This window comes from Myotis myotis, unplaced genomic scaffold, assembly GCF_014108235.1.
Source record: "Myotis myotis isolate mMyoMyo1 unplaced genomic scaffold, mMyoMyo1.p scaffold_m19_p_5, whole genome shotgun sequence".
Lineage (NCBI taxonomy): Eukaryota > Metazoa > Chordata > Mammalia > Chiroptera > Vespertilionidae > Myotis > Myotis myotis.
In genome coordinates, this window is record NW_023416357.1 from 82735125 (window position 1) to 82749682 (window position 14558).

The following is a 14558-nucleotide window of genomic DNA, read 5'->3' on the forward strand; positions in this document are numbered from 1 at the left end:
TCCCAGTATTGTCAGTTTTCAGTGGGAAGGTCAACCCAGGTAGCTAGCCTGCCTTGTTATCCAAAATAGAATTCCTTTAGGTCTTTTTCCCTATGTAGTCTATTTCTCTCATTTGCCTAAGAGTTTCTGAAATTAGCAACCTCTCTTACTTTTTTCTTAATTAAGATTTTTTTTACAGCAGTTTTAGGTTCACAGCAAAATTGACAAGAAAATACAAAGATTTCCCCAGCACACATAGCCTCTCCTATATCAAAATCCCCCACCAGAGTGGTGTATTGATTACAATCAAAGAACCTACATTGACACATCATAATCACCCAAAGCTCATAGTTTGCATTATAGTTCACTCGTGGTGTTGTATATTCTTTGGGCTTGGACAAATCTGTAATGACATATATCCATCATTGTGGTATCATACAGAATATTTTCACTGAGTTAAATAAAAATCTATATTCCACCTATTCATCCCTCCCTGTCCCCCACCCACAACCCCTGGCAACCACTGATCTTTTTATTGTCTCAGTGCTTTTTCTCGAATGTCATACAGTTGGAATCATATAGTATGTAGCCTTTTAAGATTGGCTTTTTTCACTTGACAATATAAATTTAAGTTTCTTCCACGTCTTTTCATGGCATGATAGCTCATTTCTTTTTTTACCCTTAATAATATTTTATTGTCAGGATACATGACAATTGATTGATCCATTCATCTACTGAAGGACTTCTTGGTTGCTTCCAATTTGGGCCAATTATGAATAAAGCTGCTATAACCACCCGTAGGTAGGTTTGAGTGGAAATAAGTTTTCAGCTCCTTTGGGTAAAAACCAAAGGAGCACCACTACTGAGTCATATGGTAAGAGTATGCTTAGTTCTGTTAGAAACTGCCAAACTGTCTTCCAAAGTGGCTGTACCATTTTGCATCCCACCAGCAGTGCAGGAGGGTTCCTATTGCTCTGCATCCTTACCAGCATTTGGTGTTGCCAGTGTTCTGGATTTTGGCCTATCTAACAGGTGTGTAGTGGTGTCTCGTTTTAAATTGCATTTCCCTGGTGACATGTGATGTGGAGCATCTTTTTGTATGCTTATTTGCCATCTGTATTTTTTTTTTTTTGGCCCATTTTTAAATTGGGCTGTTTGTTTTCTTATTGAGGTTTAAGAGGGTTTTTTTTGTGTGTGGGTGGTTTTTTTTTGGGGGGGGGGGTTGTATATTTTGGACAGTAGTCCTTTATCAGGTGTGTCTTTTTTTTTTTTAATATATTTTATTGATTTTTTTACAGAGAGGAAGGGAGAGAGATAGAGAGAGTTAGAAACATCAATGAGAGAGAAACATCGATGAGCTGCCTCCTGCACATCTCCTATTGGGGATGTGCCCACAACCCAGGTACATGCCCTTGACCGGAATCGAACCTGGGACCTTTCAGTCCGCAGGCCGACGCTCTATCCACTGAGCCAAACTGGTTTCGGCAGGTGTGTCTTTTGCAAATATTTCTCTCCAGTCTGTGGCTTATCGTTCATTCCCTTGATGTTGTCCTTTGTAGAGCAAACGTTTTTAATTTTAATGAAATCCAGCTTATAAATTAATTTTTTAACAGATGGTATCTTTGGTGTTGTGTATAAGATGTCATCACCATACTCAAGGTCACTAGGTTTTTCTCCTGTGTTATCTTTTAGGATTTTTTTAAGAATATATTTTATTGCCGAAACCGGCAATATTAAAAAGGCAAATTGATTCCGTTATATATTTTAAAATAAAGGTGGAACACAGAGGATTTTTAGGGCTGTAAAACTACTCCGTATGATATTATAATGGTAATACATGTCATTATACATTTATCAAAACCCATAGGATATACAATATCAAGATTGAACCCTATGGAGTTTCCTCAAAAAACTAAAACTGGAACTCCCATTTGACCCAGTGATCCCACTTCTAGGAATATATCCCAAGAAACTAGAAACACCAATCAGAAAGGATATGTGCACCCCTATGTTCATAGCAGCACAATTTACAATAGCTAAGATTTGGAAACAGCCTAAGTGACCATCAACAGATGATTGGATTAAAAAACAATGGAATACTACACTGCTATAAAAAAGGAAGGAACTCCTACCATTTGCAACAGCATGGATGGACCTGGAGAGCATTATGCTAAGCAAAATTAGTCAGTCAGAGAAAGATAAATATCACATGATCTCACTCATTTGTGGAATGTAATGAACAACAAACTGATGAACAAAAACAGATCCAGAGACCGAGAAGCATCGATCAGACCGTCAAACCTCAGAGGGAAGGCAGGAGAGGGTGGGGGTAAGGGGGAGAGATCAACCAAAGGACTTGTATGCATGCATATAGGCCTAACCAATGGACACAGACACCAGGGGGGTGAGGGCATGAGCAGGGGAGTGGGGGGGGCATGGGGGATAAGGACACATATGTAATACCTTAATCAATAAAGAAAGGGGGAAAAAGAGTGAACCCTAATGCCAAATTTATTTTTGATGATAATGATGTGTTAATATAAGTTCATCAGTTGTAACAAATGTCCCACTCTGGTGTGGGATGTTGACAATTGGGGAGGTTGTGTGTGTGCAAGGGGTATATAGGAAATCTCTATATGTTCTGTTTAATTTGCTGTGAAGCTAAAACTACTTTGAAAATAAAGTCTATTTGAATTGGAAAAAAGAAAATAACATTTTATACCCCAAAGTGTTAGCCATGATTATATCTGATGTTCACATATGTACTTCCCTATATTTTCCAAATTGTTAACAATGGACATTTGTTATTTTCATAATCAGAAAAAATATATATTTTTAAAAATGAAGTCCTGGCTATAGGTCTTCAACTCATCTGTTCTTAGTGTTAACACCCTGCTGTCTCTCCTCTTCCTGAAAGGGCCACCTGAGTGAGGGGTATGGACAGCTTTGCAGCATCTACCTCAAACTGCTCAGAACGAAGATGGAATACCACACCAAAGTGAGTCTTTGCTGACAATTCTGCTCTCTTTCCCCTCCCCCTGTCTCCTCAGCATCTCGATGACGTTGATTGTCAGGTCTTCCAGGTAATAAGACAGCCTGGCTCAGGGAGTATTTATACCACCTCCCAGCTGTGTGAGAGGAAACATTTTATAGGACAGCCATGGTCAGGCCCTGGGATATGGCCCGTGTCTTCTGCACCATTTTGGAAAGGAGGAGGAACCCTATCCAGTAGGTTGCCTTATGAAAATATTTTAGAAGCACTGACTTTACTGTTAATAAAAATCATTCCTTCCATTTATGTAGCGAGTTTTCACACAGAACCTTCTATAACTTTAGTCAGTATTTCTTATGTACCTAATGCATGTAAAACTGTGTGCTTGGTACCAAATGGCAGGTAAGAATAAGTAAAAAGGGTGCTCTTCGGCATTTGCAGATTCGCTGGGGAGAGGCTTATGTACTTAAGCACCCGTGTATAGTGCAAAGCAGCTACATGTGTCTGTGCCCGGGGAAAAATGCAGAGATGTTTTGAAATGCCTGAGGATTACGGTGTTTGAAAGGGCACCATGAAGGAAGGGGGCTTGATGTGGACCTTGAAGGATGGGTGTGGTGCATTTGGTGGTGGGATGACATGCCAGGTGGGAGAGAAACCACCTGAATTAGGGAGCTGGCAATACAAATGGAGGAGGAAGGACCGTTAAGAAAAAAATAACACCTTTAGTGTCTTTTATCTCCATTATCTTTTATTAACTTAAAGGGTAGCTTTGATTCATTGAATCCATCCTAGCCTATTAAACCTTTTCTGTACATCACCTAATCCTCACAACAACCCTACAAAGTAGCTATTATTACATCCTAGGAAAATGAAACTCAGAGAGTGGTTGAGTCCCTTGCCTGAGTCACGTAGCTTCTCAGTGGGGAGGTGGCGATTTGAACCCAGGCCCATATGACACTACAGCCTGTGCGAGTCAGTGGCCACCCTTACCTCCCCTCAGGTCTCATTGAGTGCCTGCCAAGGGCCAGAGCTAGTAGGCTCTGAAGAGAGAAAGGTGAATAGACTTTGGCCCTGCTTCTGGGAGTCGTAGTTTGGTTGGGAGAGAAGTGATAGAGGGAGAGAAGATACTAGTAGACTGCAGTAAGGATGAGAATTGAGAGAAGCAGGAGCTGGTACAAAAGCACATAGAGGCTATCTGGTTTAGATTGAACCGGGTAGCTTCTCAGAGGCAGTGTGACACCTGAGCTCAGTCGTAGGGTGTTACAGTTGTCTATGCTGCACAACACAACACCCCAAACTTAGTGTCTTGCACCAACAACAGTCCTTTACTATCTCACACTTTCTGTCGGTCAGGAGATCTGGAAGAGCTTGGTGGGGCAGCTCTAGCCACAGGTCTCATGTAGTTGCAGTCAGATGCTGGCTGGAGTGCAACAGTTGGGGGCTGGCCTGCCAGCTCTCTCTTCCTGGAGGCTCAGAGCTAGTCAGGACTTCCTCACAGCCCGGTGAAGTTTCCCAAGAGAATAAGGTGGAAGGGCATTTTATTTTATTTTATTGTTAATCCTCACTGGAGGATATTTTTTCCATTGATTTTTATTTTTTAGAGAGAGAAGGAGGGCGCGCGGAAGGGAGTGGGAAGAGAGAGACAGACAGATAGACATTGATGTGAGAGAGATTCATTGATTGATTGCAAGCACCTTAACTGGGCCAGGAATCAAACTCGTGACCCTTCAGTGTGCGGGCCAACGCTATAACCACTGAGAAACACCGGCTGAGGCTATGTAGAGAGCTTCTGAGGTGTCATGTTCTGACTTCCTTTCTCTGTTTCCCTTCCAGAATCCCAGGTTCCCAGGCAACCTTCAGATGAGTGACCGGCAGCTGGACGAGGCTGGAGAGAGTGATGTTAACAACTTGTAAGTGGCTGTCCTCGTGCTCTGGACCCAGTGGGGAAGAGAGCTTTTGGGGAATCTCTCACTTCCCATTAGGCTCACTTCCCAGAGGCCCTGATGGTAGAGGCTGGGGCTGGGGTGGGGACTGAAGGCCTTGGGGCCACTTACTGCTGATGCCTTATCCAGAACCCTTCCAGGTTGTCTCACACTTCAGCTCTATCCTCTGGTCCCCTCTACCCTGCCAACCCAGTGTGGTACCTGCCCTCTCCCTTTGCCACTGTCACTATTGAATTCACCCTGCTTTTTCTTCAGATGGCCTCAATTCCCACTTAGGTGGAGGCTAAGAACTGGAGCTGGTGTGTGTGTGTGTGTGTGTGTGTGTGTGTGTGTGTGTGTGCGTACGCCTGCGTATGCACACTGGGGTTGGAAGCAGCAGCACAGAGTGTGTGTGGGGGGTGGGGGGCGGGGGGGGAGGGCAGGTTAAGTGCTCGCTTTGGGAGCATCAGCTCTCTTTCTTCTTGGGTCTAGTTTTCAGCTAACAGTGGAGATGTTCGACTACCTGGAGTGTGAACTTAACCTCTTCCAAACTGGTGAGTCTCTCCCTCCCATCTGGCCCAGGCTTCCATGAGAATTGCCTCATTCCCAGCCTTGTTCCCAACTTGGACCAGCCAGGCTTGTCCGCCTCTCCCTACGAGCTGCACAGCACAGGGTCAGGAACACGGAGACACAGGCGCTCCGTCCCTCGTGCACAGAGGGGCTGAAGCTCTGGGGCGTTTTCAGAGTCGGTGATTTCAGATCTGAGCAGGATGACCACACTCCCCAGCTCACTGGCTTCGCCCCTGAAGTCCAGGCCTCCAAGAGCCCAAAGACAGGTCTGGCCTCTTCGACAGCCCATGGACTATGGCCCCAACATTGGCTGGTCCTTGGCCAGCCCTGTCTGCTGCTCAGCCAGGCTGGCACTTGGGCTCAATTTCTGTCAGAAGGGCTGCTGTCTGCTGTTTGGTCAGTAGCCAGGTTGAGTTGGGTTGTTCCCGAAGGCCACATGAGAAGTCCTAATCCCCGGGAGGGGGAGCTCTGGGGGCTCCCTCCTGCTGAGAGTTCTGGTGCCTCTAGGCCAGTGATGGCGAACCTATGACACGCATGTCAGAGGTGACACGCGAACTCATTTTTTGGTTGATTTTTCTTTGTTAAATGGCATTTAAATATATAAAATAAATATCAAAAATATACATCTTTGTTTTACTATGGTTGCAAGTGTCAAAAAATTTCTATATGTGACACGGCACCAGAGTTAAGTTAGAGTTTTTCAAAATGCTGACACGCCGAGCTCAAAAGGTTCGCCATCACTGCTCTAGGCTGTCAGCCCCTAACACTTCCTGACAAGACTTGAGAGGGAAGCATCTGGTTCCCTTGTCTCCTGTGTGCTCTCATCCCTACACTTCCCAGCATGGCTCTCCCTCTGTCGCTGGGGGACGGAAGAGCCAGTTTTCTGAGATTCGGGATGTTCTGTGACAAGTGTCCAGCTCTGTGAGAGCACAAGCATGTGTGCACAAGCTTGGCGACCTCAGCGTTTGGGCATGCAGGCCACTCCTGGGGCTTTGATTCTCATGAAAGACAGAAACTCTCTCACCCTAAGTTGCAGCTTTTTGCAGTAAGTTCATCTATGTAGCAAATCATTACAACTGGCCAGTTAATTCCAGCTCTGCCAGGCCTGTGCCAGGGCAGCAAACTCCTTGATACTTTGACTAATCAGTTCAGTGCAGGATGTGGTCAGAGGAACACCCGAAACAGATGGAAACTATGGTTTGTGGAAGAAATAAGAAGGCCCTGGGCCTACTAGCAACCTGTTTGAGCAGAGTCTTCCACAGAAGTCAATAGAGGAGTAAAAATGAAACAAAATCCAGTCCCTGCTGTAAGGCATTCCCAGCAAGGTAGGAGAAATGGTGTAGAGGCGAGTTATTTTTAATGCATTAGAAATCTTTGCATAAATGTATACAAACAACTACACATTGTTGGGGCTGACTTTCAGTTATTGCGCTCTGGGCAGGAAGGACCTGGGTGGGTAAGTCAGAATTCATTGACATTCAGCTTTAGAATGTGCTTAATTGAAAGCAGGTATGAGTGATATTCTAGGAATTGTCATCCTTGGGAGAGTCAGCCTAGAAGTTGCCACTGAGCTGACCCACGCTCTCTTCCAGGAGCTCTGGCCTTCTTCTCAGTCTGCCCGCCACTGCAATCGTGGGTGGGGAAAACAAGACAAATGTTTCAGCCTTTGGGGCTGTCCCTTCCAGTCACTGGCAAACGGTTGGAGTTAGAGTAAGCGAAGGAGTGGTAACACCCGCCAGGATGTGACGAGGCTGGGAGGATGAGTAAGTGGTGCAGGCAAATGCCGCACCCCAGGTGGCCAGCCTGCTCCCACCTCCCATGACACCTGGCTGCTCTTATCTGCATTGTTCACTTGTATTGTTACCACTGGATGCTGAGCTTCTCCTCAGAATCAGGAACCGTGCCCTACTCATCTCTGTTCTAGCCCAGTGCCTGGTCTAGAGCAAGCGCTCAACAGTGAAGTTCAAGGATGCTTGCCTTAGATGAGCAGCAGTGAAGAAACAGCAGGAACAGAGTTCATAACATGGTGACAGCATCTGGCTGAATGCTCTGGGCTTTCCAGGTGACTAGCTACTTAGAGTTTTCTAGAGGAGAGCTACCCAGTTGGCACAACCTTTCCAAGGATGTTGGTGGCCTTCTCGTCCCTGAAAGAGCCCTCATTTGGAATCAAGAGCCCCCTTCTGCCTGTCTGCCCTGCTGCCTGCCCTGTCCCTGGTCACCTGCTGTGTGACACAAAACCCTTGAAGGTGGTGTTGGAGGAAGTTCTCCAGCTTTTAAGTCCTGGTCTGTGACTCCGTGAGGTTCCAACGGTACCCTCAGGAGGATGCCCCTGGCTTTCAGCTCTGGGAGATGGACCAGTTACAGTTAACATATATTTTGAGCACTTACAGTGGTTCTCAAACTATGATCCCTGGACCAGCAGCGTTAGCATCACCTAAAAAACTGGTTAGAAAAGCACATGCTCAGGTCCCACCCGACACAGTGGATCTGGGACTGAGACCAGCAAGCAGTGTCCTAACAAGGCCCCCAGGTCTGCACTGTCCAGTATGGCAACCACTAGCCACGTGTGACTATTTAAGTTAATTACAATTAGCCCTAACCCGTTTGGCTCAGTGGATAGAGTGTCGGCCTGCGGGCTGGGAGGTCCCAGGTTCGATTCCGGTCAAGGGCATGTACCTGGGTTGCGGGCACATCCCCAGTAGGAGATGTGCAGGAGGTGGCTGATCGATGTTTCTCCCTCATCGATGTTTCTAACTCTCTATCTCTTTCCCTTCCTCTCTGTAAAAAATCAATAAAATAATAAAATATATTTTAAAAAAAGAAAGAAAGAAAGAAAGTTTAGAAACCATGCAATGTGCTTTAAAAAACAAAACAAAACAGTGAGGTCCTACCCAGCCAGCATGGCTCAGTGGTTGAGGGTCGACCTATGAACCTGGAGGTCACGGTTTGATTCCAGTCAGGGCACATGCCCGGGTTGCAGGCTCCATCTCCAGTGTGGGGTGTGCAGGAGGCAGCTGATCAATGATTCTCTCTCATCACTGATGTTTCTATCTCTCTCTCCCTCTCCTTTCCTCTCTGAAATCAATAAAACTATATTTAAAAAAAAAAAGTCAGGTCCTCAGTTGCACTAGGCATATTTCAGGCACTCGGTAGCCACGTGTGGCTAGCATATTGGACGGCATATTTGGAACACTTCCATCATCACAATTCAACTGGCCAGTGTTACCAGGTGATTCTAATGCTTGCGATAGTTTGAGAACCACTGAGCTTTTGACTGCCTGCATAGTAGAATCACCTGGGGAGCTTTTGAAACCTACTGATGCCCAGTCCTACTCCAGACCAATAAAACAGAATGAGGGTGTGGGGGAGTTGCAGGCAGACATTAGTAGTTTTTAAATTTCCCCAGATGATTCTAATCAATCTCAAAGCCAAAGTTTAGAACCACTGCCCAGTACTACACACTTTCCACAACATTTTCATTTAATTCTTACAAGACCTCTATGAAGTATGTGCTATTAGAACCATCTGCATTTTATAGAAAATCATCTGTTGGCACGAGAGGTTGAGTAACGTGTCCGTGGTCACATTGCAAGTCTAGATGTTCCTGGATACCAAGGGGCATTCCTAGAAAGCAGCGTTAGGCCTGGAGGTGGAGCGCTCTGTAATTCCCTGCCAGAGTGGAGCCTAAGCAAGCCAGAAGAATTGAGGATGGCCGCCTTGCAGTGACAGCTGCTTTTAATTTGTGTCAAGAAAAGCTGCCTTTTAATTAGAACCGTTTGGAGTTTTCTCCAGCTGCCAGACTAAGCCAGTTAACAGGGATTAGTACCATCGGGCAGGCCAGGCACAGCAGCTCTGGGTTTTCCTCCGGGGCAGCCCCACTCACTGAGGGACTGCAGAGAAGGTCTTTCGTTGCCAGCCATGTGTGTAGTTCTGAAGGTGGTGGGCAGCCACTGCAGACAGGACATGGGCCCAGGCCACTGGTTTGTGCTGAGGGTTGACAACCAGGCATCTCGTTGCTTGGTTTAGGAGCAAGTGCAGGGAGTTAATGCGGAGGGGTCTTGGGAGCAAGACACTGAGGGAGCAACTTGCTCTCTGGAGCTTGGGAGAATGCAGGGCAGTACTTCTGTTGACCTGCTCCAACAACATCATCAGCCTTTGATCCTGATGGCCATCCTCCTCCCAGTGCCTGGCCTGGGTTCTTGCAGGCTCTCCAATCATCACCCAAGCCTCTGGCACATCCCCCCTTTTGCTGCCCCAACAACCCTGTGGCAAGCCACCAGGAACCCAAGGCTGACTTACTCCCTTCCTCGTGTTCTGATCCATGTTTGATATGTTCCCCACATGTTAACTAACTATTGCCACCACCAGATTGGCTGCTTCTCAGGGTCAGGGCTACCATCAGACTGTTCATGCGTGAGAGGAAGGGCTGGATTGGCTATCTCAGCAACCCCTTCAGTCCTGAAATTCTGATGTCCCACAGAGCTGAGGTGTTCCGTCTCCTCATTACCATTAAATCAGAAACTGGAAAATGATATGTCAGTCTCTCTGATCAGCCTGGGCCAGAGGCCACGAAGCTCCTCTAGGAGGGATCCCCCTCATCAAGGTGCTCCACCAGGCTCTGGGTAAATCCCTTCTTTACCGGCTTCACAGGACTGTGCACAGAAGAGCAGAGCTCACCTGTTCATGACAGGAGCGCCTCGGCTTATGGGAGCACAGGCTTTGGTCTGGCCATTGCTGGCCACACAGGCGCTATCTTTTAACTCATCACCTCTCAGCAAAACCAGTTTGTTTGTTTTTTTGTTTTTTTCTAAAATCAGTTCTTGGCTTTGTGACCACTTTCAAGTCACTTACTGTCAGTTCCCTCACCTGTGTACCAAGGTACTTTTAATTATCTTGTAGGAACAGTGTAAGGTGTAAGTGCATTAAGTACGATAGTGTATGCCCAGAATAGGTCCTCAGTGTATGTGAGACCCCTGCCTTCTGCCCTTTGAGAAAGTCACCTATAGTTTCCTAGCTCCACTGCCTCTCCCCGCTATTTTATTTTCTAGTGTTCAACTCCCTGGACATGTCCCGCTCTGTATCTGTGACGACAGCTGGGCAGTGCCGCCTCGCCCCGCTGATCCAGGTCATATTGGACTGCAGTCACCTCTATGATTACACTGTCAAGCTTCTCTTCAAACTCCACTCCTGTGAGTACACTGGCCAGATCTTCTCTGAGCTTCTGGCTGGAAGGAGGAGCTCAGCCTGAGGCTGTCCCTGCAGAAAGGCAGCTCCTCAGTGGCCTGAGCTGTCTGTCAGCCTCTGTTCCAAACAGCCCTGGGGCTCCCAGCCAGCTTGAGCAGAGCAGGGTGCAAGCTTTGGTGTGCCCAGTGAAGCACCTGGCTTGCCACAGTGGTGTCCCAGGATGGTCCTCTCCCTCCATCCCTGGCTTTACCTCATCTCCATCCATGCATGTCATGTATTCTATGAACCACACAAATGATGACAGACCTGGCTTTAGACTATTAGAGAGAAATATAAAAATTTTATATTTTATATTTCTCTCTAAAATTCCATTTGTACAAAGAGACTGTGTTGATGAACACTTTGAAAACCACTGAAAGCAGCAAAGGCAGTGGTTTTCAAAGTGTTCATCAACACAGTCTCTTTGTGCAAATGGAATTTTAGAGAGAAATATAAAATATAAAACAGCTGCTCAAGTAAATGGAGTGCTGATCTTGACCTAGCCACAGATCCTTGGGATGCTTTTGCAGAATCGATTTTTGAGATTACTGGTCCTGCAGAAGTTCTTATACCTTCATGTGCTTTTGGTTTAAAACGATGAATCTGATGTGGGGGTAGCCCGGGCCACACACCAAGGTGGCCACAGTGAAGGGTATACACATGCAGAAGGTGTGGGTGATGGAAACCAAGAAAAATCAAGACATAAATGGTACTAGCAAGATGTATTTTAGAATTCTCGGACAAGGGGCACTCTGGAACTGTGGTCACTGACAAGGAACGGGTCTGGTTACTTAGGACGAGGGAGCCATCATTACTCTGATGAATCCAGGAGGTTTTGGTGGAAGGGAGGTTGAAATTCGATGTTCAAGGATTAGAAGGGCTTTGGAGCAGATGGGCATGTCTGAAGGGAGCAGAGATTGGACTACATTCCAAGAGAAAGTGGGCAGTTACTTAGAAGCTCTGAATATAGATGAACTTGTAATTGTTTCTAAGATGCTATGGGACACAGTTTCCCACTAGAACAGCGGTCGCCAACCTTTCGGACCCCAAGGACCCCCAGTGGTCCGCAGGCCACTGGCTGGCGACCCCTGCACTGGAACATCCCCACTTTCTTATAAAGTGGTGAATTACGAGAAGAGACAGGTAATTAAGTATTGGGGTTTAAAGGCCTTCATTAAAGGCAAAGCAATAAACAAGACCCTCCTGGATGGCCTCCGGGAACTCGGTAGCATGGAAAAAGAGTGAGAGACACTCCGTACAGTATATACTTTCCTAAAAATAAAATTTTATTTTAGAATAGTTTAGATCTACAGAAAAGTTGCAGATAGTTCAGAATTCCATATACTCCCAATCCAGTTTTCTCTATTGTCAACATCTTAGATTAGTATGATATATTTGTCACAACTAATGAACTGACATTGATACATTACTATTAACTGAAATCCATACTTCAGGTTTCCATAGTTTTTACCTAATGTCATTTTTCTGCCCATGGTCCCATTCAGTCATGGCTCCTTAGTCTCCTCTCGGCTGTGACAGTTTCTTAGACTTTCCTTGTTTTTGATGACGTTGACAGTTTTGAGGAGTCCTGGTCAGATATCTTGTAGCATGTCCCTCGATTTGAGTCTGCCACTTTTCTCGTGACTGGACTGGGGTTCTGGGAGACAGATCACCAAGCTAAAGTGCCGTTGCCACCCACGCTATACTTCTTCCATTTTGGATTATCAGACCTTATACATGTACTACCTCTTTATACCAAATGAATAGATCACCTAGTCCCGCGGTCGGCAAACTGCAGCTCGCGAGCCACATGCGGCTCTTTGGCCCCTTGAATGTGGCTCTTCCTAAGCCTTAGGAGTACCCTAATTAAGTTAATAACATGTGCCTACCTATATAGTTTGAGTTTAAAAAATTTGGCTCTCAAAAGAAATTTCAGTTGTTGTACTGTTGATATTTGGCTCTGTTGACTAATGAGTTTGCCGACCACTGACCTAGTCAATAAGATTTAAATTTTAAAAATAAAACAAACAAAAAATAAAAGGCTGAGTTGTGCTCTATAACTGAAATACACAGAATCACACATCCTGTGAGGCGAAAGGACCGTAGAGAAAACCCACTCAGGAGGCTGCAGCTTGTCCCACATCACAGAGTTAGCAGAACCAGTGGGCACTCGGCCTCATCTTCTGAGTCTCAGTCCATGGTCTTTCTTCTGACAGGCAGGTTCTGTGGGTTTCTTCCAGACTAATGTCTACACTGGCCCTCATCCAGGGTACCCAGTGCAAACACCTCTGGGAAGAACCCTCATCCCCCTCTCTCTGAGGCCAGTTGTGGTCATCTGCTGCTTGGCCAGGTCACCACTTGCTTCTTCCATGGTCAGGGACACAGCTTCCAGTCCACTGTGTCCAGCATGGCTTGCACTTTAGGAGTGAACAGAAGGAAAGATTTGCAGGATAAGCACCCAGACTCCCTGTTGGTCCTGTTGAGCCTCCTTGCGTACCAGTCCTGGGGCAGCTGTAGGCCAGGAATGCCCACAAGCCCCAGGAGAGATGGTCCCTTGTGGCTTGACCTGCCTGCTGGCCCTCCTCATCCTTCTCACTCTTACAATTTCTTTTTTTTTAATTGCTTAAAGTATTACAAAGAGTATTACATATGTCTCCTTTTTTTTCCCCCCCGCCCTTGACAATCCCCTGGCCTCCCCTACCCCCCAGTGTCTTATGTCCATTGGTTATGCTTATATGCATGCATACAAGTCCTTTGGTTGATCTCTTACCCACCCCCCTCCTGTCCTCCCACCCTCCCCGGCCTTCCTGCTGTAGTTTGACAGTCTGTTCGAGGCAGCTCTGCCTCTGTATCTATTTTTGTTCATAAGTTTATAATGGTCTTTATTATCCAGAAATGTCACTCTTACAATTTCTCCCAGGTCTCCCAGCTGACACCCTGCAAGGCCACCGGGACCGTTTCATGGAGCAGTTCACAAAGTAAGTGATGGAAATGAAGGCGAATCAAAAGAGTGCATAGAGTCAATCCATATAAGAGCATTTGCTTTAAAATAATTGAGGAATAAGGGTATTTTAAAGCAATAAAGTGAAGAAAAAGAATTAGGGGGGTGGCAAACCTACCAGTGTCTGGGGAAGCTGTTGTTTCTCTAATAAATCCCATAAAAGTACACAGAAGAAGGCGATTTCATCACCTGCTTCATGCCCAGGGCTTCATCCTCTTCACTTTTTCTTCTCCCTAAGTTCCTGTGGTCTTTACCATGTACGTGCTCACAATTCCCAAATCTGTATCACTAGCAGAACCTTGCCTCTGAACTCGTCTCACATACCACCTTGTCTATGTGACATCTATACATTAAACTTAAATTTCAAATCGAACTTTAGGTTTTCCTCCAAGAACCATTTTCTCCCTGGTCTTTTCTATCTCAGTAAATACTGCCGTCATTCATTTAGGCCAGAGATTTAGAGCTCATCTTGTATTGATTGATTGATTGATTGATTGATTGATTTCAGAGAGGGAGGGAGAGGGAGGGAGAGATAGAAACATCAATGATGAGAGAGAATCCACTGATCAGCCGCCTCCTGCACACCCCCCACTGGGAATTGAGCCCGCAACCCAGGAATCGAACTGTGACCTCCTGGTTCACAGGTTGACGCTCAACCACTGAGCCACACCTGCAGGGCAGAACTCGCCATTTTCCTCATCCCCCAAATCCAAATCCATTCACAGGTTCAAATGTTCACAAGCTACAAATATATTTGGCTCCGGTCATATCTCCTCCCATCTAGACTTCCACTCTGCCCACCTGCAATACTATCCTCACCCAGCAGTTAGAACATCCTTGTAAAAATGTAAAAACCCTTGCTCAAAATCTC

At 46.0% G+C, this 14558-nt stretch overlaps 1 protein-coding gene across 2 annotated transcripts in view; it reads left to right on the top strand.

Moving 5' to 3' along the window:
- Positions 1-14558, top strand: part of HIP1 (huntingtin interacting protein 1) — a 133794-nt gene that overhangs the window by 96455 nt on the left and 22781 nt on the right. For both annotated transcript variants that reach the window (XM_036308945.1, XM_036308946.1), the window contains exons 5-9: positions 2897-2977; positions 4805-4881; positions 5386-5447; positions 10512-10652; positions 13607-13664. In XM_036308945.1, the coding sequence (XP_036164838.1) occupies positions 2897-2977; positions 4805-4881; positions 5386-5447; positions 10512-10652; positions 13607-13664 (419 nt within the window). The remainder of the gene's footprint in view (positions 1-2896; positions 2978-4804; positions 4882-5385; positions 5448-10511; positions 10653-13606; positions 13665-14558) is intronic.